General features: G+C 40.5%; 1 protein-coding gene across 7 annotated transcripts in view; it reads left to right on the forward strand.

Moving 5' to 3' along the window:
• LOC104021197 (melanopsin) overlaps positions 1–23,260 on the forward strand; it is a 59,668-nt gene that overhangs the window by 21,480 nt on the left and 14,928 nt on the right. For 4 of the 7 annotated variants that reach the window (XM_087737449.1, XM_087737450.1, XM_087737448.1 and 1 more), the window contains 7 exons: positions 12,000–12,164; positions 14,516–14,658; positions 16,977–17,110; positions 18,643–18,846; positions 19,277–19,448; positions 21,247–21,402; positions 22,543–22,650. In XM_087737449.1, the coding sequence (XP_087593575.1) occupies positions 14,525–14,658; positions 16,977–17,110; positions 18,643–18,846; positions 19,277–19,448; positions 21,247–21,402; positions 22,543–22,650 (908 nt within the window). In that variant the 5' untranslated portion in view covers positions 12,000–12,164; positions 14,516–14,524. Of the gene's footprint in view, positions 1–2,183; positions 2,321–11,999; positions 12,165–14,515; positions 14,659–16,976; positions 17,111–18,642; positions 18,847–19,276; positions 19,449–21,246; positions 21,403–22,542; positions 22,651–23,260 lie in introns of those variants that run through there. The other 3 variants (XM_087737452.1, XM_087737453.1, XM_087737454.1) reach the window with 3 other exon arrangements.

The following is a 23,260-nucleotide window of genomic DNA, read 5'->3' on the forward strand; positions in this document are numbered from 1 at the left end:
AGCAGGTGACTGCTTATGATGGTACTTGTTGCGTTATCAAGATCTAGTTGATTAAATCTTATTGTGATCTGGTCATTTATAGCAGGAAAATGTCAATGAAAAAGGAAATATAAATTAAGTCCTAAAGCAGATTTCAGAGTTGTTATCCTTTTGTGGAGCCGATTAATGTAATGTAAAGTGACCTAAACAAAGTGCTCTAGGAAGATTTGTCAATTGTTTGTATGTTTAGCTAGGGTTATTTGAAAACACTTGTAAAGAAAAGAGGATTTTCTTGTGCATTGCAAATTAGTTATGGTGATTTGGGGTAGAAAACTGAGATAGGTCAGCAAACTAAATATGAAGAATTTGTGTACCCCTGTCCTCATACCCCCCCATGCCTGTATACCCCTGACCTTATACTGTTACAACACTTTGTCTAGATTTTAGAATGGAAGACTTCCTACTAAATTTTTGATAATTTGCCTGTACTTAATTTCATTAGCCAGCCCAGCCCTGGCATTCAAAGAAGTCTACCAAGAATATTTGCTTCTTTTTCTAGTTTTAAGAGTGAAAGAGAAAGGGTTGTGGGAGTGGTGTTGGGAGAAACTCCAGCTTGGGAGGAAAGCTGTGGATGCCATCTCATCAGAACAGGTCATTGTCCTGGAATAAATCAGAAAGAAAAATGTTGGGCAAGCTTTTTGTAGAGTCCTCTTAAGTAATACATTAGCGGCAAGTTAACAGGAGCTTGAGCATGTAACTCATAACTCCAAATCATTTAAATGCACTGAGTGCATTCTGGAACTACTGAAGGTCTTCACTTCTAATTGATTTTGTCTTTTTAATCACATCTTTATCATGGTGGCTGTGTGGGTTATTTTTGCTGTTAAACTTTCTCTAAAGTTTCCTAGGGAGTCCAAGTTTTGTTCCCTGTCATTATGTATTCACCAAATTTTGGATTAGTTCACACTCTGTATTGCTTTCTCTTGCCATAAACTTAGCTGTACAAAAACATGCGGATGTGCAAATATACCTCAGTAAGTTGATCAAGGGATTTAAAGTTGAAATTTTTTTACGTTGTTTGCCTGCCTTCAGAGGTTCCAAATTATCCCCCCCAGGATGTCCCATACTTCCAGTGTGCTGGGGTGCCCAGGAGTATGACTCCTGAAGATGGTCTGTTTAATCCAGCAGTCCTTGGCCAAGCAGAGTTTCAAGCAGAATTAGTTGTACATGCCAGACTGGGCCTAGAATAGAAATGTGTGTCTGCATATTGTTGCAGGTGATTAAATGAGGCTGATGATAACATTCTTGAACCACCAGAGCATGACAAAGCAATGTTTCTAGTTGAGATGGTTCAGCCTTTGGTATCAACATACCCAAGAGTTGCTCAAAGTTATGCAAACTTAACAAGAAAACATGGAGTTGCAAGACATTGCAGCTGCAGCACAAGGCAAGCTCTCTGAGCCCTGAAAAGTAGGAAATCTTAGGATATTGGTGCAAGTGAATTGAAAGAGTTACTCATAACGCAGCTGAGAGGCAACCGTCAGCCTGATTTGCACAAAATAATGGTACTCTACCAAAGCACTCAAAAACATGGCTGCTAGACACCTTCTATAAATTCTTTGATGAGGACAGTCACCCTGGGAAACATCAAAATAAAAAGATGTTGTTCAGACTTAACATGCAGCTTTGGTAGATACTGGCACTTAAGAGCATGCTTAGCAAGTCTATAACTAACCAGTCAGAAATGCCTGATACCAGATGGTAGTCAGTAGTTCAACAGGCAATGAGATGCATGCAGAATGTATATCACATGGGTCAAGTACGCAGACTTGGGCTGCTGTGCAGATGGATCACTACGTATCCCTCTGGAGCAGCCCGTTGTGGTGAGGTCCGAGCCTGGGGTCACCGGCAATCCTGCTGAGAGCAGACCCAGGGAATGGTATCAGCTGCTTTGTTTAACAGCATTTGCAAAGTTGAAACATACTCTAGTAGAAAGCCCAATAAACAGGCAGATGGACTTTATTGATGTTTGCTGTGCAAAGAGACAGAGCACTGCGAGAGGCTGCTGAGTTTAACGGAGGATGCAGACCAGAAGACTCAAATGCCAGGTGGGGATATGTGCCTGATGCCCATGGAAATTTATTGACTGCCATCAGCACAGCTGTGCTGCCAACAACATGACTGGCTAGATGAAACCAAGTCCACACAGATTGGATGATGATACAAACAACTTAATTTAAACAGCTACAGCTAGTCCAGAGCTAACAGAGCAACAGGAAAAGAGCATGCTTTCTTTGTGCCCTGTTAAGTTAGCAATGCCTGAAAAAGGACTTGATCTCAGGTGAGAAGGAAATTTATTTGTTCTTGTAATTAGAAAATGGACAAAATACTTCCATTGAACTTTCTGCAAACAATAACCCTAGTGATCAGCAAATTACTTGCCTTCTTTTAGAAAGAAAAACATACATACTTCCTTACATACTTGATATCTTTTGCTATGGTTTGTTTACTGAAACTTGTGCTTATATTCAAATAACGTAGCTGACTAAACCTTCACCATGGTAGAGAAAGAGTGAATGTGGCTTAGAAACATGCAGTGTTGGCCCCACCGTGCCCTCACTGACACAAAAGGCCCCTCCCTCCACGATGTTGCAGTAGACCATTGCACGGAAGATGAGCGTTAGCAAGCGGAGGTTAGTGGTGACAACAAGAGCACCAGGGAGCCCCTGGATTAATGCTGGTGCTCTGGAAAACTCTAGTGGTGCTGCTGCAGGTAAGTGCCAGTCAGTTACTCTTAAAGAAGCTGATGCGGGAAGGTGGGTTGTCTCAAATGCTAGAGGGCTGCAAGGTCTGCAGTATTTGCAGTCCATCCTCAACAGTGCATGAGGTAGCAGTCTGATGGTGTGTTGGGTAATGCTTCAAGACCCTTAAGTAATCTATTTGCAATAGAATTATTTTGTATTCAGCTGTAATGACTGTACAAGTACTGTGAAATTGCTTTTCAACTCTGTTATTAGTTCAGTGTTTACCATTTGATCACAACAAAACTAACAGCAATGAACTACTGGTAAAGTTCAATACAAGTTTGCAACTGACAGTGACTGTTTGTTTTCAATGGGCTCTTGTGGAGAAATCTTAAATGAGGATCTCTGTTACCCCCACGGCTGTTGTGAGCAGATTGTCCCTTCACCCATTTTTCTGTGGAGAGATGCTCTTTAGTGCGATGCTTTTCTGGAGTTGAGTGGACTAGAAGGGCCCAGTGAGGGCTTAAATCTAGTATGAAAATGACTTGAGACACACATAAGGCTTTGTTAGACTGACTTTTGTTTGTTTTGTGAGATTCTCCAGCGCATATTACTTTGCTGGCTTGCTTATATGTTTTTTAAAAATAAAGGTTCAGAAGGAAATAGTTTTTGTCTGAGACGAGAGGTAGGGCTCTGCAGAAAAAACGTGTGGGGACTCCCTGAGACTTTCTGACTTGGCAAAGTAAAAACAGGTTTGAACCTAACTGGCCTGTGGTCTTCTCTTTTTGTAAAATGTCACTTTCTTCTTAAATCAGGAAAGGAAGCTGCCTTGTGCTGAGATTTTCTTTCCTGGTAGTTCATCATGGTTCCAAGCTGATGTTGCAAAGGCAATGTAGGACTTGCTTCAAATGCATCCCATATCTGGCGATTCTTGTGAGGGTGAGAGGAAAATGATGTTTCCTAATATAGATGTGCTGAAGCTTTTGTTACCTTTCGTAGAGTCTTGAAAAGTGGTTTGTGGAAGTTATTCAGAGTTAAAGAAAATTCCCTATGTAATTAAAACAAGAGACCACATTAAAACAACTACATCGTCCCTATTTTCAGTGTGCTACACACGGCAGTAGAGAGGGAAAGAATGAAGCTCCTTCACTGCTATATCAAAGTTGTCTTGATGCTTCTCTAGATCAAAGCAAAGGCACTTGCTTTTCTGTGAGATATTGTTTATTCCTCCAAAATGAGCACTGCCATAAGATAAGTAAGTTTTCTGAGAGGTACAGAAGTTACTTTTAGTATCCACACCTATACCCACCAAATGTGTCAAAGCATACTCTGTTGTTTTAGTATTTTATAAATCTGAGAGTCTTTTTATTGCTGTAATTGCTCTGTAATTATGCCCATATTGCAGTTCCTTATCAGTTTGCCAGTGCTGCTTCAATATTCCTCTGAAATAAGTCTTCAGTACTGCAGTAGTTTGCTAATCATACAGTTGCCAGTTTCACTTGTTCATTGGCCGTTAGTCTGTTACTTTAGCAATGCTAAGTCCACAAGGAATTCATAAGTCCTTCACCCTCCAGGCGACTAGAAAAGCAATGGTGTCCTTCCTGTACGAGGGTTTGTTCTACTCTTGTTTTGGACAGTAAAGGGAGGTTGTGCTACTGCCAGATGCTTTCATTTGGCAATGAAAATTTGCCTTTCACCACAGAGATGGGCCATCTTGAATATATCTGACCTGATAATTTCCTTCTCTTCCCGGTCATCTCCATTATCTCCATTACCTGTGGTGGCTAAGTGCTTTATTCTAAACAGACTATTTAGAGTATCTATTGGGAATCTGTCAGACTAAAATGCATAGGCGATTGGACTAAACAATGTATCAGTGATCCAGTAAAATTCTCTAAAACTAATCATAAACCATTCTAAAGCCAGATTTTCATGATACTTCGGTATCTAATAGTGCAGATAAACACCAAGGAGTATTTTCAACAATATGGGAGAAGAGTAAGCATATTGCAATCAGCGCAATCAATAGGTGTGAAGACAGATTTGGAAATCAGATTTGAAAACATCCCTGTGTTATCAACACCGTTTCCAGCACAAATCCAAAATATAGCCCCATACTAGCTACTATGAAGAAAATTAACTCTACCCTAGCTGAAACCAGAACACATATCTATTAAAGCTAGGTGTAAAATGTGCATATAGGTTCATTTGGCTTTTGTCATCTATCCCTAGTTCCTTGTGAAAGAAGGTAGGTAGGAAGATTTTCAATTTACTGAGACAGCATACCTGTCCTCAGATAACTAGAGTAATATTTCATTTTACTTATGGCTTAAACCCATATTTTTGAACTGTATTTTGGAGGATTTTATTCCTGGCATCATGGACTATTTCAGGTTGGAAGGGTGGTTGTCAAGTCCCACCTCCTGCTCCAAGCAGGGCTAACTTCAACGTTTTGAAATTCTCTATGGATGAAGATTGTGAAGTCTCTCTGGGTCCGTTTCAGTGTTTCACCAACCTCATTGAAAATTTTGCCTGCTGCAACTTGCATCTGTTCCCTTTGGACAATTCACTGTGCACCTCTGAGAAGAGTCTGGCTCTGCCTTCTGCATACCTCCATGCACAGAGGAATATTAAACCGAAGCAAGCAGATATTACATGGGAATAATCCTCAGCTTAGAGTGATTAGACATTTCTTTGATCTAAACAGAAATTGAATGCTATGATGTTTATACTAATATCACAGATGTGCTTGAAGTTAACAGATTGAGAATGTGCACTTGCTTTATTCTCCATGTTCTTCCCCTAAAAGCATCTGTTGCCAGACACTGTCAAGTGTAAGATACAGGAGTTGGTGGACCTCTGGCCTGACTCATTTTAGCAGTTTTCCTGTACCTAAATGTACATGATGGAATGATGCAAATGGCATCAGGAGGCTGGAGGTTGCTTTAAATTACCCTCCACCCTAACACCCACAAATAAAATTTCTTGTTGAAACGTAGAAATTACCCTAGTTGAAGAATGTCTCTGGTTTCAGGACTTCAATTAAGAATATTTCCTGCGGAGGAAAAATCAGGCTTTTATAAATAGGGAAACGTAGAGAGCGAGGTGGATTCTCTGGTAAAACTGTAGTTCTTTACGCTCAGCTAATAAAAATTGTGAATAAAACATAACTGAAATGTAGTTAATAGAGGAAGTGTATTTCTACTGTTATCATTGCACTTCCCTCATCATTCACCACAATTCATCTTAAGTTACAGAATAGAAAAAATATACAGCACAGAAACCAGCATGAACCAAATGACCACATTGATGAAAAATATTAGCTATATGCATTTTTTTAAAGTAGCATTAGAGAGGCTATATAGAGTTAATATAAGAGATTAACATCTTGTCTTCACTATTTTGTTGGGATATGTTTTCATTTTGTAATCAGCCTTTGAAAAGCTGATGCCAGTTCTTGATTTTTTTTCATGATCCTTAAAAATAAGCACATATTTTCATGGGATCTATTTAAAATGCAGGGCCCACTTCTCAGAGCAGTTTTTGCACACAGGTCTTCTGGCAGCAGCTGAGTGGGTCTCCTCAGGAAGCAGAACAGTGCAATGAAAAGACTACTAATGTCTAGATGAGATGCATAAAGCCAGAGATGGCTGGTGTAGGATTTGCTCTCAGTTATCAACAGTAAGGAAGAAAATATTCTTTTTTTTTTTTTTTTTTGAAATAAAGTGTAAAAGTCTAGCTGTCCAGAAGCCAGAGTATATGTTCAAGCTCTTTGAAACCTGAGGGCAGGATGTTATATCCACTGGCAGAGATCAGAATTTCAAAATGTGGTGCCAACATTTGTGGAGAGGCAAAGACATCTCTTCGTGTGCTCCTGTTAAAACCGGTGACGTGTGAGCATCACCTGGCAGTTGTGCTTGCTGCTGCTCGGCCTGAAGCGTGGGGCTGCAGGAGCAGGAAAGGGCTTGGTCTGGGCAGGTGATGGGTGCTGCAGCACTGCATTGCCATCAGCAAACAGAGGCATCCTGTGAAATTGCTTTTGGTGTGTGGTGGGCAGGCTGGACCGGGAGCATCCCGGTCAGAGGCATCCATGGTTGGTGAAACGGGAGCAGCAGTCATCTGGAAGCTTAGGATAAGTAAAATGGACGAGGATGAACTACAGGAGCTCAAAGGAGGCAGAGAGGGGAGAGCAGCTCAGGTGAAGAACACGTTATGCCAACGTGTTACAGTGCCAGTGCGTTCAGAGTACTCTTGCCAATGAGTGGCAAAGGTAGAATAAAGGGATTTTTTTTTTTTAGGTGAACTTTGTGCAATTATTAAAGAACTGCAGGTAGCAGTAAGATGTTCGGAGGGAGAAAAATAGTCTATGAAAGTATGATGCAGAATGCATGAGAAGATAAAAACTTAAATATTTGCTGTAGTAGCATGTAAATGATTTCTCCCTGAAGACTGCAAAATTTCTTATATTGAAGGAAATAACTCCAATATCATGTTTTGACTGCGCATGCTTTTCTTTAACATGCTCTAATGCTCTAAAAAATATTTCCTGGGATTTCTGCCTACTGCTTTGTTGTTTCAGCATGCTAACAGTTATCCGTCCCCCTATGGACAAACAAATATGCACTGAACTGTAATAGTCCAGCTAATTTTGATGCAGTGTTAGCATTGATTAGATTTGTTCAGCATGCTGCCTGCCTAGGCATGCATAGCTTGTGTTGTAATTTGAAGTGCATTTGGACATCTCATCAGAGAATTTTGAAGGCATTTATGGCCAAGGGGACGACACAGTGAGTATCTCGGGGGTCACATTAAGGATCTGGCTGTGCTGGTGTGCAAGCCTGTGAGAGATGAAAAGGGAAAGATGGACTGACTCAATTGAGTATTAAAAGCCTCTGGTAGTGAGCTTTTATTTGTTTGCTTTTCAAAAACGCTTAAGTCATGGTTGAACTTGGTTCTTTTAGGTTTTGTGCTCTCAGGTTAGATTTGGATATGTTTAAATAGAAAGTAAAATTTATGTAGAGGAAATGTTTTGAAGACCTGGTTAATGCTACCTGTCTTGATTATAAAAGTACACCAGTACTGCAACAGAAATGCCCTCAGAGAACATGCCTTCGGTATCTTGCTTTAAAACTTTTAGGTCTTGGAATTAAAACCCATTGCCTCAAGGTTTGATTATAGTAACTCGGATTAAGTCAGGGAAAAAAATGTGCTAGTTACTTGCCAGTGCATCCCCACAAAAACAACGGAGCGAGTAACACAGCGTTCCTCCCAAGGCCAGGATGTGCAGGCACACTCAGTAGAATAACTTGTAAAACTTTGAGTAAGCTGTCACGTTTGCTAACCCCTGCCCAAGTGGTGCAGATAGTGCTTGAGCTGGGACGCAAACCAGCTTGTTGTTTTTCAGCTGGGCTGATTTTTTGTTGTTGTTGTTTCCCTTTTTTTTGTACTCAGAGAAGCGAATGTGTCTTTTATCAGTGATTTCAGTGGCGTGGCTGGGGATGTACATAGTAAGCGATGTCCATGTGCTTTCCAGAACAGACTTTACATTTTAAGATTCTTTTAGTCAGTCTCCAGAGAGATAAAAATATGCCCTTAGATAGCTTTGTAACAAGCAGACACATATTAAAACTTTGCTTATTTTCACTTTTATTGTTTACTTCTGATTGCTGTATTATTCTCATGTGTATCATTTTTATATCATGTCTTATTAATCACAAAACATATGAATTATTAATACCCCTTGCTTACATTGACTTATAAGGCTGGATATGTAGACACCTGAGTTTGCCTACCTTGTTGAGGATCTAACTGGTTTATTCTCGTGATATTGAGGTTTGATGGTTTTCTCTTTGGAGTTTTTTAAGATTTTTTTTTTTTTCTACTCCCCCAACCATGTGCCATTAGATTGCTTGCAACGATGAGAAGAAGTTTAAGCACAGATACCAAGGACCTGAAAGAAGGCATATTGTCAAAGCAGGGGCTGTGCTAAATGTGAGATTTTAGGGATATATGCCCCAAATGAGTCTTGAAGTCAAATATTAAAAGTTTTTTTTATCAACTGGCTTTCCAGTTCAGTAACAGCCCAGAAGCACTTGCTGGAATGGAATTAATTAGGTATATATTTTATTATAGAAAAAATTCTCAGTTTGTTTCCACAAACGTATGACCTTAGTCTGGATAAATAACCATCTGGGTCTGGAGCAAATGCCTGATTTTAGTAGCTGACTGCATTTGCTATTTGTTGTACGCAGCACTGGCAGTTCCTGTTCTTGTTTGTCACTTTTGGATGAACTGCACCAAATTCACAGTTCAGTTTGCTAAGCCAATTGTCTTCTTGATTAAATGCGTGCTACAAATATGTGTTTGAGTGCTCCTGGCTTTGGCATGTGAACTGTTTGGAATGAGCTGTGGAAGAAGAGTGTCACCCCGAGACTGATAAGAAAAGTAACTTTTCCGCATGTGGATGATCGTGGTTTGATTTGACCTTCTGAGGACTGAATTAATCTGTACTTACTGTGTGGTGTTGTAATGCAGTACAGTTAACCAGAGCAAGCAAAGTTGTTGGTTTTTGGGGGGTGGTTTGTTTGTTTGTTTTAATACCCAAAGGTATTAACAATGTTTTCTGTGAGTATTCATTTTAAACACATCATATTTTGAAAAATATCTGACCATCACTAGCTCTGCCACAGTTGCCACATAGCACTGGTCTTCTGTTGGCTGATTCAACAGTTCATATGTACAAGATATTCATTAAGCCCCCAGTTTTGTCATCATTGCAACCCAGACAGTGCTTCATGATGAAGTTACATCTTACATTGACTGTCAGTGAAATTACAAGCAACTTGGCAAGTACTACCTGGTAACTGCTTCAGTTCAATGAACTGCTTCAAAAACATCTGCAGATGTGGACTGCTCCTATCTCACTATGCCTAAATATTATTTATTATTTTTCTTTCAAATTTTCAAGTATGACTGTAGAGACAAGTTTTTTGTACAGTAAAATCAAACTTCTGCTTTGTGAATCCACATAGCAGGTCAGCACGGGGAGGCTGCTATGCTGTTAATTCACTCCCTTGTTAGTGCACATTAATCTCCCATGTAAGCAAGCCCTTACTTAAGCTCATTTCAATCATTTCCACAAGATGAGCTTGCATCCGTGACCAAAATCAGAGCATAAATAAGGCTTTAGATCCTCTTATATCCACCTAATGCCAATCATACAACAATTTCTGAACTCAATCCATTATTTTCTATCCCTACCCATTGAAGAGGACCTGCCCTTGCCCTCCTGTTTTCTAACCACATTTTTTTGTCTTCTGCATTGCGATCTTTATTAATCTCACCAACTGGAAAGCAGAAACAGATGGCTCTAATTATTTGGGCATCGTTTTATCACTAAAAATCAAATTACAAAAGCTTTCATAGAATAACTTTCCTCCTCTGTTAAGTTTTCCATCTTTATTTTGGGAGAAAGAGACCAAGTTTATTTTTATATCTGGTGCCTGCTTCCTTTGCCAGCTAGTTGAGGGACAGCTGTTAACTGTTTATCCTCCATTTGCCTGCAGATCTGTTAGTTACCCTGCCAGGAAAGCCCTCCAAGCAGCCACATAGGTGACAGCATTTTGATGTTGTAGTCACATCACATATAAGGGTAAGGCTACATGGTGATTTATGTGAGTTGTCAGGTCCAACAGCTCATAGAGTCAAAACACAAGTGATTGTAGCATTAATTTAGAAAGAGCCAAACAAAGCGAGTACAGGACAGTCAAGTATGCCAGAAGCTGGCCCCACTGCAGTTACTGGCATCTTCATGGGCTGCTTGTTTACATTTGTATTTTTGAGTGAAAAAATCAGGTCATTCTGGACGGTGTCCTTAAAATCTTCGCTTAGGAAACAGATGTGTCTGCAGCAGAGTGCCTGAGATTCTGTCCCAGGACCACAAACAGAGGGAGGCAAAGCCAACCTGGGGGAAAAATGGACAGGTGAACACATCTCACATGAGCCCTTGAAAACTTACTTCACCCATTATAGATTCAATTTATCAGTTGAATAAAATGTAATGCCTTCCTTTATTATCTCTATCTTAAATGACATCATTAAAGAGAAGGAGCCAAGCTGTGGCTTATACAGAAAAGGCTCTTCATTCTACATTATGTGGCTGTGATGATACTGAGCACCCATAAACACAATTTATCGAGATAGATGTGCTGAATCCAGAGCAGCTGTGCATCACCACGGCAGTGTGAAACAGCCGGAGCTGGGGGAGCATCTCACAGCATGGCTTTTAACTTTGTACATTTTGTGATTGCATTCTCAGAGAGCCTAAGTTCACTGTTAATTAAATGAAAATGAATAGCCTGAAGTATGACTGTACAGTGTATTCTAGCAGTTAGAGAGCGGTGGCATGAGATGGATACAAAAATCCGTGCTTTCCTAAGCCTAAGGGGCAGGACCCTTCCACTAGTATAAACTGATTTTTTTTCTGATTAATACCAGCTGTTATTGACCATACATCATTTTGGTGATAAAAGAGGCTAACATAGATGTGATCCAGTAAGACATGACAGTGACTACACCTAATGAAATGTGCTGCACTTAGCTGCTGGCCTGCTTACCAAGTCATTGGTAGAGATTTGTAATAGTTACATGGGTTTTCTTGGGTTGGAAAGAGTCACAGCAACTTGGAATATTCTCCTATAGTTTGATTTTATTCTCATTTCTTGGGAGAAACTAAAGGTACCAAAAAATGCATAGAGTGGTAACAACTTTTGAGAATACCAGCAAAAAAACAGCCTCTCATTAGAGCTCATCACCAAGCTTGGAATTTTTTTCATGTTTTTAGTAGTCATCTTCATACAGTAAAACATTTACATTATCAAGTATTTAGCTTGCTAATCAAAATTGCCAAAAAGGCCAGCTTCTCAGAGGTGGTATTGTAGGAAAAGAGAAAAAGTTTAAATTCTGTGAATATCTTAAAGCCTTGATGATATTGTTTGTATCCAGTTGAGTGTATTCTGTTCTGAGAAAGGGTCTGTATTAGAAAAGCAGCATTTGTTCAACAGAGTAGATCTTAAATTCTCAATCTTAAGAGTATTTAAATCTTTATTCTTTAACTTTTCTATAGAAATTAGAAAATTCGCACTAGCTTAATGAAATATTTTTTATAAAATTTGAGGTTTTCTGTTGAAATATATATATACACACGCATGTAGATATGCACATTTATCTTCATAGATCCAAATTACAGTGTTATAAATGGTTTTCTGTCTTTATCAGCTTGCCACATTTCATACAGCCGGATGCCTGCCACATCCTGCTGTCTCAGGCTAACACCGGCAGAGTGAATAAGTAGCCGTCTCTTCATTCAGATCTTAAAGTTGTTCTTACTGCTATTAACATCCCAGCAAAAGTGGCCGTGGTATTTTATGGACTCCCCTGAAGGTAAGATCCCTTCTCCAAAGCCTGTGTAATCTAAACATCCCTCACTTTAGCTTCTCGCTGAGATTGCAGGCTCTGTGTAATCCCCAGTACTTACAGCCTTCCAAATTCCACTCTGTAAGCATCAATAGTTTATATTTCATCCGGTATTGCCAGCAAACTGTAATCTGAGTTTACAAATGTGTCACATGAGACATTTTTCAGCTTCTGACACAGCTCGCCACTTGTAACTGAATAAATGAGGCCAAAACATCCAAGTCAGCTTCTCTTCAGCAGAGAGATAAGGCGAGACACCTTTGGGTGTGAAATTCATAGTCCATTTCTCAAATGAGTTTCTGCAACAGTGAGTTCCCATATGATGAAGTAAAGCATAATGCATATGACAGGCAAGTACTACTTGCCTTGAATTACATCATCTATATAATGTTCCACTATGTATTAACCCTGTATATAAGGGTAAATCCTGAGCATGCCCAGCAGATAAGCTGGAAAGGAAGAAAAAAAAGGATCCTTTTCCTTTCTTCCCAGTTTAGCCTCTTTGGCATGCATTGCCAGAAAGAAGGCAGGGTTTCGATTTAGTGCACACACTCTGCTAAGAAGATTAGGTTTGAGCGAAGAAGAAAGGAGTTTATCATGGTTTATTTGTGTGCCCAGGCAGCCCTTCTCTGAAAGCACGGCACCGTCTGTGCCTGGTGCCACCGAACAGCCATGTCTGCCTTTGCTTGCTGGGCCACCTCCCCATGCACTGCCTGTCCTTACGCTACCCCTTGCACCTTCTTCAAGGGTAAATACTTCACAGGGTGACATTTTTTTCTTGCTGCTTAACTGCTGGGAATGGCAGTGACAACCCCCCAGTGCAGCCAGCACCAGCAGATGCTCCCTTCCATTTCTTTCTACTTTTACAGCGATGTTTTCTTTGGTGAAGTGTCACATTGACAGTAGCCATCCTATTATGGGTAGAGTGTATCAGACCGCTGAGAAAGCTTGAAAGGAGCTTTCTGCTTTGAAGCAATAGCTTTTGTATCATTTACAACACCACTTCAGCCCCAGGAGCTTTGCTCTCACTGTTTCTGCCTCAGACCCACTGTTTTTTGGAGGCATGTCGCCAGGTGCTCCCTATCGCCGAATGCAACCTACCCCAGGGAGTACTCCAGTGGGATCACACAGTTAAGGGGATAATGCCCACAGCTAGAACTGTTGTACAAGGAAGGAGCTGTAGCGTGTGCATTTATAGATGAGGAAGGAATAATAGAAGGTAGAAAGAAGCAGCAGCAGCATGGGAGATTAGGAGCTAGCAACAGAGAAAAAACAAGGCTGTTCTCACCATTTTCAAATGACCGCTTAAATACTACCAGTGAGGTGATAGTTATCATCTTGAACCTGTTCTGTCACCCAGCTCCTCTCCCATAGGCCAAAATCAGCCTTGTCCCACACCCCGCACATTGCTGAGCTGCACAGCATCGAAGCGTGGCAATGCAGAGCGGGTCCTCAGCTGTGACAAGGTGGTATACCATTGACTAAGCCATCCGGATCTGACTGCATGTGTGAGTGCTCTGCATAGCTTAGCTGCTTTTGACTTGGTAAATAAGAATCTCCGTCAGGCAATTCAGACTGTTCTCATCGATAAAGCTAATGAGAGCTGAGTGGATTAGCTGTAGGCTGCCCTGCTGCTGAATTTAGCTGGTGATAAATCTGAATTTGTCTAAAATGAAAAAAATGCATAGAGAGTTGGTGGGGTTTTATTCATGTGCTGGAGAAAAAGGGCAGTGAAAGAGGTGTCAAGAACATTTAATGTATTTGTGCTTACCCAGGCAACGCTACTGCTGCTGTTTTACCTCCGGTTTCCTACCTTTTCCATGGGGAATTTCCAGGTTTTGCAGCACTAAGTTAGTGGATAGGGAGCTTGGGGAGATCCGGGGGATTTAATGTTTATAAGTATGGGTTTTCATATCAGTGCTCCTAATAAAACCAAAGTATGATGGACTATATCTTGTTGAACTGAAGGTTGTGTTGTCAGCTAGCTCTGTGCCCCAAAGTGCGGCAGTTACCCAGAGCGAGTTTTATGCTAGCACGTCTTTGCCTTTTTCACATCATCACAACTTCCTTAATATTTTTTTCCAGTCTGTTTTCCCTGTTGTTGTTTTTTTAATATAAATATGTACTGTTAAAATCATGAAGGCTATTTGAGGGAAACTTGGTTACAGGGAATGTGAAAAGAGCGCAGAGGTGTCCATTTGATTTGCTAGAACTGTGGAAGCGAGTGCTCTGCCTTCCTTCAACAGGCTGAGCATGTGTCCCCTGTGATAAATGTCCTGAATGTGCTAAGCTCTCCTTTTCCTCTGTTTTCCATTCAGGGTTTGAACATGGGCACCCAGCCACACTCTGTGACCAAGACAGAGATCCCCGACCATGTTCTTTACACTGTAGGAACGTGTGTGCTCATTATTGGCTCCATTGGCATCGTCGGAAACCTCCTAGTGCTCTACGCGTTTTACAGGTACAAAAATTCCTTTTACAGTTAATCTGACTGGCCTTGAGGTTCACATGTGCCTGTGTGAAGATGTTCTGCATTGGTTTCCGCTTGGATTAAATCTCCAAGCAAAGGCTGATGGCATCAAATGGGGGAAGGCAACACCCCCACCCATCACTGATAACCTCAGTGTAAATTCCTCATGTTTTAAGGAACCAAAGATAATGAGAAAAAAAAAATACTCTGTTCTATTAACAATTCTACTGAAAAGTTTAAAGAAGAGTTTAATGCTTTTAATGATAGAAACAGCAGACTTCTTCGCTCACCCTGTAGAATTTGCAGAAATACTTGACAAAAACTGACGCTCTTCCCAGCAGCCCAGATGTCCTGGAAGGACCAGGAAAGCAACGCGCCACATGAAATGAGCTCATGCCATCAGTGTATTCCCTGCTTCAGGCAGATCATAGGACCCCTGTCAGTTTGTGTGCTTTCTTGGCTGCTGACGGTGTAATAGACAGCCAAAGCTACTGCAGCTAGAGTATACAAAAATCTCACGGAAAAAATAAATAGCTTGCTACTGTCCCACACTGTGATGCTGGATTTCAAAATCCTCCTTGCTCACTGCTTGCTGTCATCATGCATGTTGATGCAGAGTGGGGTTACAGTGCTAGAAACACTGGTGGGGTGTTATTAAATTAGTTTCCTATTCCTATATTAAATTAGTTTCCTATTCTTAAATGTTTGAGACAAATAAGTTGGTTTAGTTATTTTTAATAACTGGCTTTTAATATGAGATAGAAGAGAAATTTAATTCCCTGCAAGTGTAGATACCTTCATGATTTTTGAAATGCAGCGCAAGCTCGCCATTTTTCTTGAAATCTGTTTGGTTTAGCTGGTGTAATAAAAGCATTAAATTGTCGAAGTAGGAATATTTCCATAGACACACAAGCACGTGTGAAGGTGTGAACTCTGCACCCCCCCTCGCTCAGTTGTTGCAGGCAGTTATAAGAGCCAAGATTTTGTCAGAATTGAAGAAGCATTGAGATGGCTTCCTCAGTTTCTTTTTCAGTATTTCTTTATCAGCATGAGAAAAGAAATTCATGTTAACTGCAAATACTGATATTTTAAAGCACATCAGAGATGCCTCAGTTGTTCAGCTTTCTACACTGAAGGAGGCATTTGGGGGAAAAGAAACAATTATTTCAAACTATTGAGAATTATTGCATGCAGGTTCCAAGAATAAAGCTACTTATAAAATCTTGTTTCCTCCCTATGTCTCACAGAGTGTGCCAAGTCACTTCTTTTTGTATTATATGTACCTGACACTGTGAAATGTCTGAGTTCAAACCCTAGCTATCAAAGCTCTTTACTTTGCCATGCAACCAATACAGTGGTTCACATTGAGGGACTACTAGTTCAGCGTTATACCTTCTCAGTATATCCCTCAAAAGTGCCAGTTTTAAGGTAGATTTGGGCGAGCTGAACTCACAAATTAATTTAACTTTCATGGTGGGACATAATATTTGATCAGAGCAACAAGGGCATATTCGACCAAAGAACCCCAAGCAAAAGTTAGAGGTTCTTTATCACATTACCAGTATCGTTTTAGCCAGAGCCAAGGGTAATCTTGAATACCAGCTGAAAGTTTCCTAGGAGGTTGTAACTCCAGATGTCTCTAAGAAGTGAGACTACATCAGGTGGTGAGACATGGGGAAAAAACCTGAAAGTGATGTTTATCTTTGGATAAACTTTGCTTGCAGACTGGCTGCTCTTTCAGGCTCCTTGTTGCAGTGTTTAGTGTTGCCTGTTCATCTGCAGCTGAATGTTTTTGTTATCCCTTATGAGATGTGTACGAACAAAAGTATTTTTTTCCAAATCTCTGTGCATGCTCTGTTGGTGCTGTAGCACTTAGCAAAGGGTCATTTAGTTAGTGGTAATGTGGCGACTCTTCAGGTCGTCAGCTTTTAAAAATTCATCAAAAGCAGGTCCTTTCGCTCTGTAACCTGCTTCAGATCCTGGTCTTGTGCAGTGCAGGACATGCTCAGTGTTGCTTCTCTTATAGGGAATTGCTCTCCTCCTGAACAAATCCATATTTTTCAAGGCACCTGGAATTCTCCTCAGTTTGAAGAGGAAACAATCCATTTTATCCCCCCTGCTATTGTCAGTCATCATTTTGAAATTACTATATCTGTAGCTGCAGTAATTGACTGATGATTAGCAATTGATTGACTGTAAGTAACCACCGATTCCAGCCTGGATAGTATTTGTTTATGCTAGTAAGCGAAGTTATAAAGTTAACTGTTCACTTTGTGTATTTTAAACCACGTATTTCTCATGTTTTTAAGCAACAAGAAGCTGAGGACACCCCAAAACTACTTTATAATTAATTTGGCTGTGAGTGACTTCCTGATGTCGGCTTCTCAGGCACCCATGTGCTTTGTCAACAGCTTGCACAGAGAGTGGATACTTGGAGATATAGGTACTTTTCAACACTAATTCATGCCTCACCAGCTCTACACTGTCTGCAGCCGTATTTTAGCTGTATTTTAGCCGTAACGATCTTGGCTTGTGCTGTGCAGACAGCAGCACAACACTCAAGTGACAACCCAGGTTCTTGACATCATCGGTCAGCATGATGGCACATGTTTTGTGTTATAGGCTTGATTCTTTCATCTTACTTACTTTGGAAAGAAAGGAGTCAACATCAACATGTAATCATGTTACCCATTAGCTTGTAAGGGCAGATGCTATGGCTGAACATGGGTAGAAAAGCTTTATTAAGTCGTAAATATTTTTTTATGTATTAGTTTCAGAGAGAGTTAGTATTTTTATTTAGAAATGTATGTTGATATCCATTAGCATACTTCTAGGAATCTCACATTTAATTAAGAGATTTAAATAACAAAAGTCAGTTGAGGACTCTGCAAATTTAAGCTCCTTTCTTTCCAACTGCAAGAAAGAAAAGGAGATACATGCTCAAAGTATAGCTGAAATGTGAGTATAGCAAGTTCCTCAGAAGGCTCAATGCTCTGCTTGGTACTGCTCATCACACTGTTGGGTGAAAGTTTGCACCAAGTAGTGGTCAAGTATTGGTGGAGCAAGCCCAGAGACCATGTACTATTTAGCAGCACAGAAGGGGCTTCTCTTTAATTTGAGGATGTTTTTAGTCTTGCTTATCCCCTTAGATAAAATCAGTGTAAATTATTATGCTGCCACAAATGAAGCAATTGATTTGGGTTGAGTGGAATTTGGTCCTTAATTGCAGGTTACCTATAAAGACTTCAGAAGTCTGCTTTAATGTTGAATCTGGTATTTCAAGTGCCTCCCACCCCCTGTGGGCTGTTTGTCTATAACCACATGGGGTGATGCAAGATCTCAAAAAATGAATGATCATTTGACATAGGTTTCTGAATCAAATTAGGGACAGTGTAACTCTACAAGTTGTCATCTGCTAGCACAATGCCTGAATGCAAAGAGGGGAAAAAAAAAAACTGTTTCATGTAAAAACTGTCCGTTATTTTTAAAAGTGCTATTAAATATAGGAGCTGGAGCTATGTTTTACAGCTGGTCTTTTACCCATCAAATTTAAACCATTTCTACATTTTTAAGCCCATAAACCAAAGTCATTTTTTCGAAACATCCATCTGTCATTAGCAGACAGATGTCTGCTGCAGCCTGTTAAGATCAATATATTGGGCAACAGTCCAGGAAAATGTAATTTTGATTAGATTGGATTTTCTCTGAGGCAGTTTTCCATTGACAAAAGGTTGCCAGCTGCAGCCCACAGTGGAGAGCGGGACTTGTTAAATACATGCATTTGTATTTTATTAATATTTGTGTGTTTTCTAATAAACAATAGTAATACTGAAATAGTGAGGCTAAGAAAGTTCTTCTAATGGGAGAGAAGTCCTGAGCCAGGAAAAAATGGGAGGGCTATCATGTCAGGCTCTGAGAGAAAACATGCGTCTGTTTTAAGAAAATCACTGACTTCATTGTTATTTTCTGCTCCAGGCTGTGACTTGTACGCTTTCTGTGGGGCACTCTTTGGAATAACCTCAATGATGACTTTACTAGCTATTTCTGTTGACCGCTACCTTGTGATCACTAAGCCCCTGCGATCCATACAGTGGACTTCAAAGAAACGCACTGTGCAGATCATTGCTGTCGTGTGGCTGTACTCCCTGGGATGGAGTGTGGCTCCGCTCTTCGGGTGGAGTATGTGTTCTGCTGTCTCTCTCTCTTTTTGCGTTCCCTACATGGTCTATTTTAACCTTGCTCGGGGTATGAAAAAATGAGATTTTTGATAAGTTCTCTGGTGGATGCCTAGCCACCACCTGATGGTTTGCTGTCGTACCGTGTATCTGCAGCTATTGCAGGGCCAATACCCTTCTCCCCGCTATCCCCAGGTTGTATTCAAGCAGAACAAATTGCAGATGGAGTATTAGGTGTATCCTCGAGTCTGGCAGTCAGGACCTCCTCTCCATGTGTGCACTTGTATTCTGAGACCACGTGTATAATATGGCATGTATAGCTCTTGAAGACCATGTATACAGTACAGGGTTTATTTAAGTTGCTCAGTTGTTGGATCAGCAACTGAGTAAGGTTTGGGTGTATGTGTAAATAATGTATTCCATGTATTTCATAGGTTCCTATGTGCCTGAGGGCTTGATGATATCCTGTACATGGGACTATGTAACCTACTCACCTGCAAACAGAAGTTACACCATGATTTTATGTTGCTGTGTGTTTTTTATTCCCCTGATAATAATATTCCATTGCTATTTATTTATGTTCCTGGCCATAAGACGTACTGACAGGTAAGCACTGTAGCTGAAATAGGTAAATCTCCCTTTTCTTGTATTAAAAGATTTTCTGAATTTCTTTAGCTGCAGAAAAATCTGAATCAAAAATTTATGTGAATTGAAATTGGAAATAAAGTGGCAGATCATTAACAGCTGTAACTGGAGAAATATTTTTGGAATGTAAAAACTGGAATGGATGTATGCATTTTGGAGTAGGGAAAGAAGTCTCTGATGGTTCTAATCTTAGCCCTGCGTGTGGTAATTAATAGTATATCAGATAAGTTTGTAGTTTGGATTATTTGTATTTCAGATTTGCAGTACAAGGAACACAGTGCCTGTGCATTCCAGCACAGTTTTCAGCCCCAAGGGATGATAAATATCATGTAGCAATGGGGGCATTATCAGCCTTTGAGCTGCTCTGTAAACATAATAGTCCTCATATTTTTTTTGACAGTTTTATTTAAGGCAGGCATCCCAGAAAACATTGTGGTTCACTCAAGCATCACAGCTGCACGCACAAAATCTGGCTATGCTTGTTAGGACACTGTTTCTTTTTCCAAATTCTTGGTCTATATTCGAAATAAAAAATCGGCAGCGTGTGAGATCTGTAAAGTAACTTCATTCTGTCAGTTACTTTTTTCCCAATGAGCACATGACTTATCTTTAGTCTGATCCAACACCAGCTGAAGTTGTGAGTCCTTCCCGCTGCTCGCAGTGTCATCAGCTCCGATGGCTTTTCTCTGAGCCTATCTGCAGGCACTTGTTGCAGTCATTTGGTTTCATAAGGCTACATTCCATTTTTAAAAGTATGTTTAGCTGTATGCCTAAATTAAAGTTCTTACTGAGCTCTATTTTTGGCCTTGCTCTTGGTTTTTACTATACTTTGTGTATGCATATTTGACACCAAATGAGAAGGAGCAAAGAATTCATCCTTAAAACAATGGTGTCCTGTACACCCATGAAGCACAGTAGCCACAAGATTTTTCTGTGCCTTTTGCTCACTAATACAGTAAATTCATTTATGGGTATGTTCACAGTGCGCCACAAAACAGTTTGTTTGGCTGGTAATTACTGTCTTCAGCCTGAAATATATCTTCATTTAACAACACTGATATGTAAAAATTGTTATTTCTATGCTAAACTGTATAAAATGCTAAACCATATAAAATCATTTTTTTAATAAAGTGTGAGGTGTTTGTCTGATGTGAGAAGATAATTTCATGGGACATTTTTTGGCAAAAATATTAAGACTGCCTGTCATACTCACCCCTGAAAATACTCTTCTCCAGTGAATAAATCTGCAGGGAAGTAAAAATCTCCCTGTAAGCATTTGGGGCCAGGTTCCTCAACGTACTCAGGGTATTCCAGCACATGTTACCTTGTAAGCTGGAATTTCTGTAAGGTGTTCCTCCCTGGAAAATGAAAAGCCATCAGATTTGATTTTGCATCCAGCTGTGCCTTTGCTTGCTCCACCTCTGACAGCAATGAAGGGCAAGAGATACCAATTTCTTCACCCTCCCAGCCTGCAACCCTCCTTGTGTCAGGATAAGGACATGGCAATCCCATCCTGTAGTCCCAGGGGTTCTTCTGGCTCAGTCCCACACGCAGTCGAAGCTGAGCCAAAACACATGGGACCATTTTACTACATTAATTACCTCCTAGATTTTTAAATATCAGAGGACAAAAGAATAGTTAGAGCAGGGAAAGATGAAATCTACTTCATTTTGCATATTGCTGAGAATGCATCAGAAATGTTGCACCTTGCTTTTTCACCTTCCTGCTGACATACCTGTATTTTTTTCCCCCCTCACAGAGATGTTCAAAAGCTAGGCTCCTGCAGCCGGAAATCCTACCTCTCGCAGTCCATGAAGAACGAATGGAAACTGGCAAAAATTGCTTTTGTGGTCATCATTGTGTTTGTCTTGTCCTGGTCTCCATATGCTTGTGTCACCTTGATTGCCTGGGCAGGGTAAGTGGAAACGTAATCCAAAGAGCATGGGTTATTCTGAAGTATGATTAGTACTGTCACCCACAAGAAACAGATCTCCCTTTGGAATGGGTTTTAAATAGTTAGTACATTAGAGGTGATATTGCTTTCTTCACTATATCCTTGTGGATAAAGCCAGGAAAGGGGTTGTCTATGTATTTTAAAACTATCATGACTTTTTATGTACATTTTTGGTACACATTGTTTCCTGTCCTCCATGATACTTTGAATGAACTGGAGGAGTTACCTCTCTTCTCTCCTAATACCCGTTCTCTCAAGAGGTTTCCACCATATACTGCTGCCTCTGACAGAGAGCAGAAAAGAGGTTAAATTCCCAGATCTTCACCCCTGAGCTCCCATCTTCCTAAAACCGCTCGCTGCTCCAAAGGGACCTGTTGTCTTGTCAGTGCGTGTTCTTCATGTCAAGGTCAGATTGGACAGGGCTTTGAGCAACCTCATCTAGTGAAAGATGTATCTGCCCATGGCAGGCGGAGTGGACTAGACGGTCTTTAAAGGTCCCTTCTGACCCAAACCATTCTGTGATTCTATGATATTGATTGTGATTATCCTGCGCTGACATATTGATCACACATGACCGACTGTGGGAGCTTAAAGTCAAGAAGAGAACATAAGAGAATATTGGTTTCAAACCCATTCTAGTCCTCTCTTCCTTCTGCAGTGTTTGCGACTGAGTCATTGACATCCACTACTATGCAGCATGGATGTTGCTGCTGAAAGATTTTTAGGTTTGATTCTGATTTCTTTTTCATCACCATTCCCTTTTCCCAGATGGTCATAGTGGGGGTTGTTTGGGGTTTGGGTTTTTTTTTTTGCCTAGTGTAGAAACAGGGAAGGTAATTCTTTGTGTTCCTGGTCATCCTCAAATAGATAACTAATTACCTGCATGTCTTTCATCTTCTCTGAATGAATGAAACCAAGTATACGCAGTCAAATGCAAGCCTTTCATCTGAGCAAAGAATGCATTTGAATGAATTAACGTTTCAGGGGTATTTCTTATCAAGAGATCACAGCACAATAACAGTCAAAAAGAATAATATGTTTTAGTAACTTAGTATTAATCCATGGCATAGCTGTGTGTGTAATGTTTTTGCTTTGTTTTAGTCGAGGCAACACCCTAACACCATATGCCAAATCTGTGCCAGCAGTTATTGCCAAAGCTTCTGCAATCTACAACCCCATCATATATGCAATAATTCACCCAAGATACAGGTACAGTAAATGTATAGGTATGTGTATAACTGTACGTGCAAATGTGTTTTTTACAATGAACAAACTACGCCTGTTCCTTCAGCCTCACCCTATGCAATGAGCACTCCCACCCTGACCACCCCATGATGGGATCTGCGTGGTCAGACCCTGTACCGCGTCCACCTGGTACAGGGCAGCCCAAACTGCATGTGGAGCTCCAGACGTGGCCTCAGGGGTGGCCAACAGAGGGGAACAGTCCCTCTCTTCACCTTACTTCCCTGTCACAACCCTGCTCTGTCCTGTGGAGCTGCACAATGCTGTGACTGACAGGAGGAGGAGGTGATGCTCAGGGTCATCTTCTGCCATATCAGGGATGACTGCTAAAGAGCACTCTCCAGATAATAGGTCCCAACCAGCGAGGCTGAAAAATAACATCATTACCAATTTAAGAAGCTATATATGCGCATGTTCCAGGTTTGGCTTCCTGAAGCACTTAAGTTACTGCCTTTACACCAACATCAGTACTAATGTAAACAAGTTGCGGGTCTTTGGGAGAAGCTCTGTAAGAAGCAAACAGCATTTACATAGTTCTGTGCAAAGTGAGAGCTGTAGGAAGCCAGTAATGCAGACA

The sequence above is a fragment of the Nipponia nippon genome, unplaced genomic scaffold, assembly GCF_047370975.1.
Source record: "Nipponia nippon isolate SJK-2023a ecotype South Korea unplaced genomic scaffold, ASM4737097v1 scaffold_6, whole genome shotgun sequence".
NCBI lineage: Eukaryota > Metazoa > Chordata > Aves > Pelecaniformes > Threskiornithidae > Nipponia > Nipponia nippon.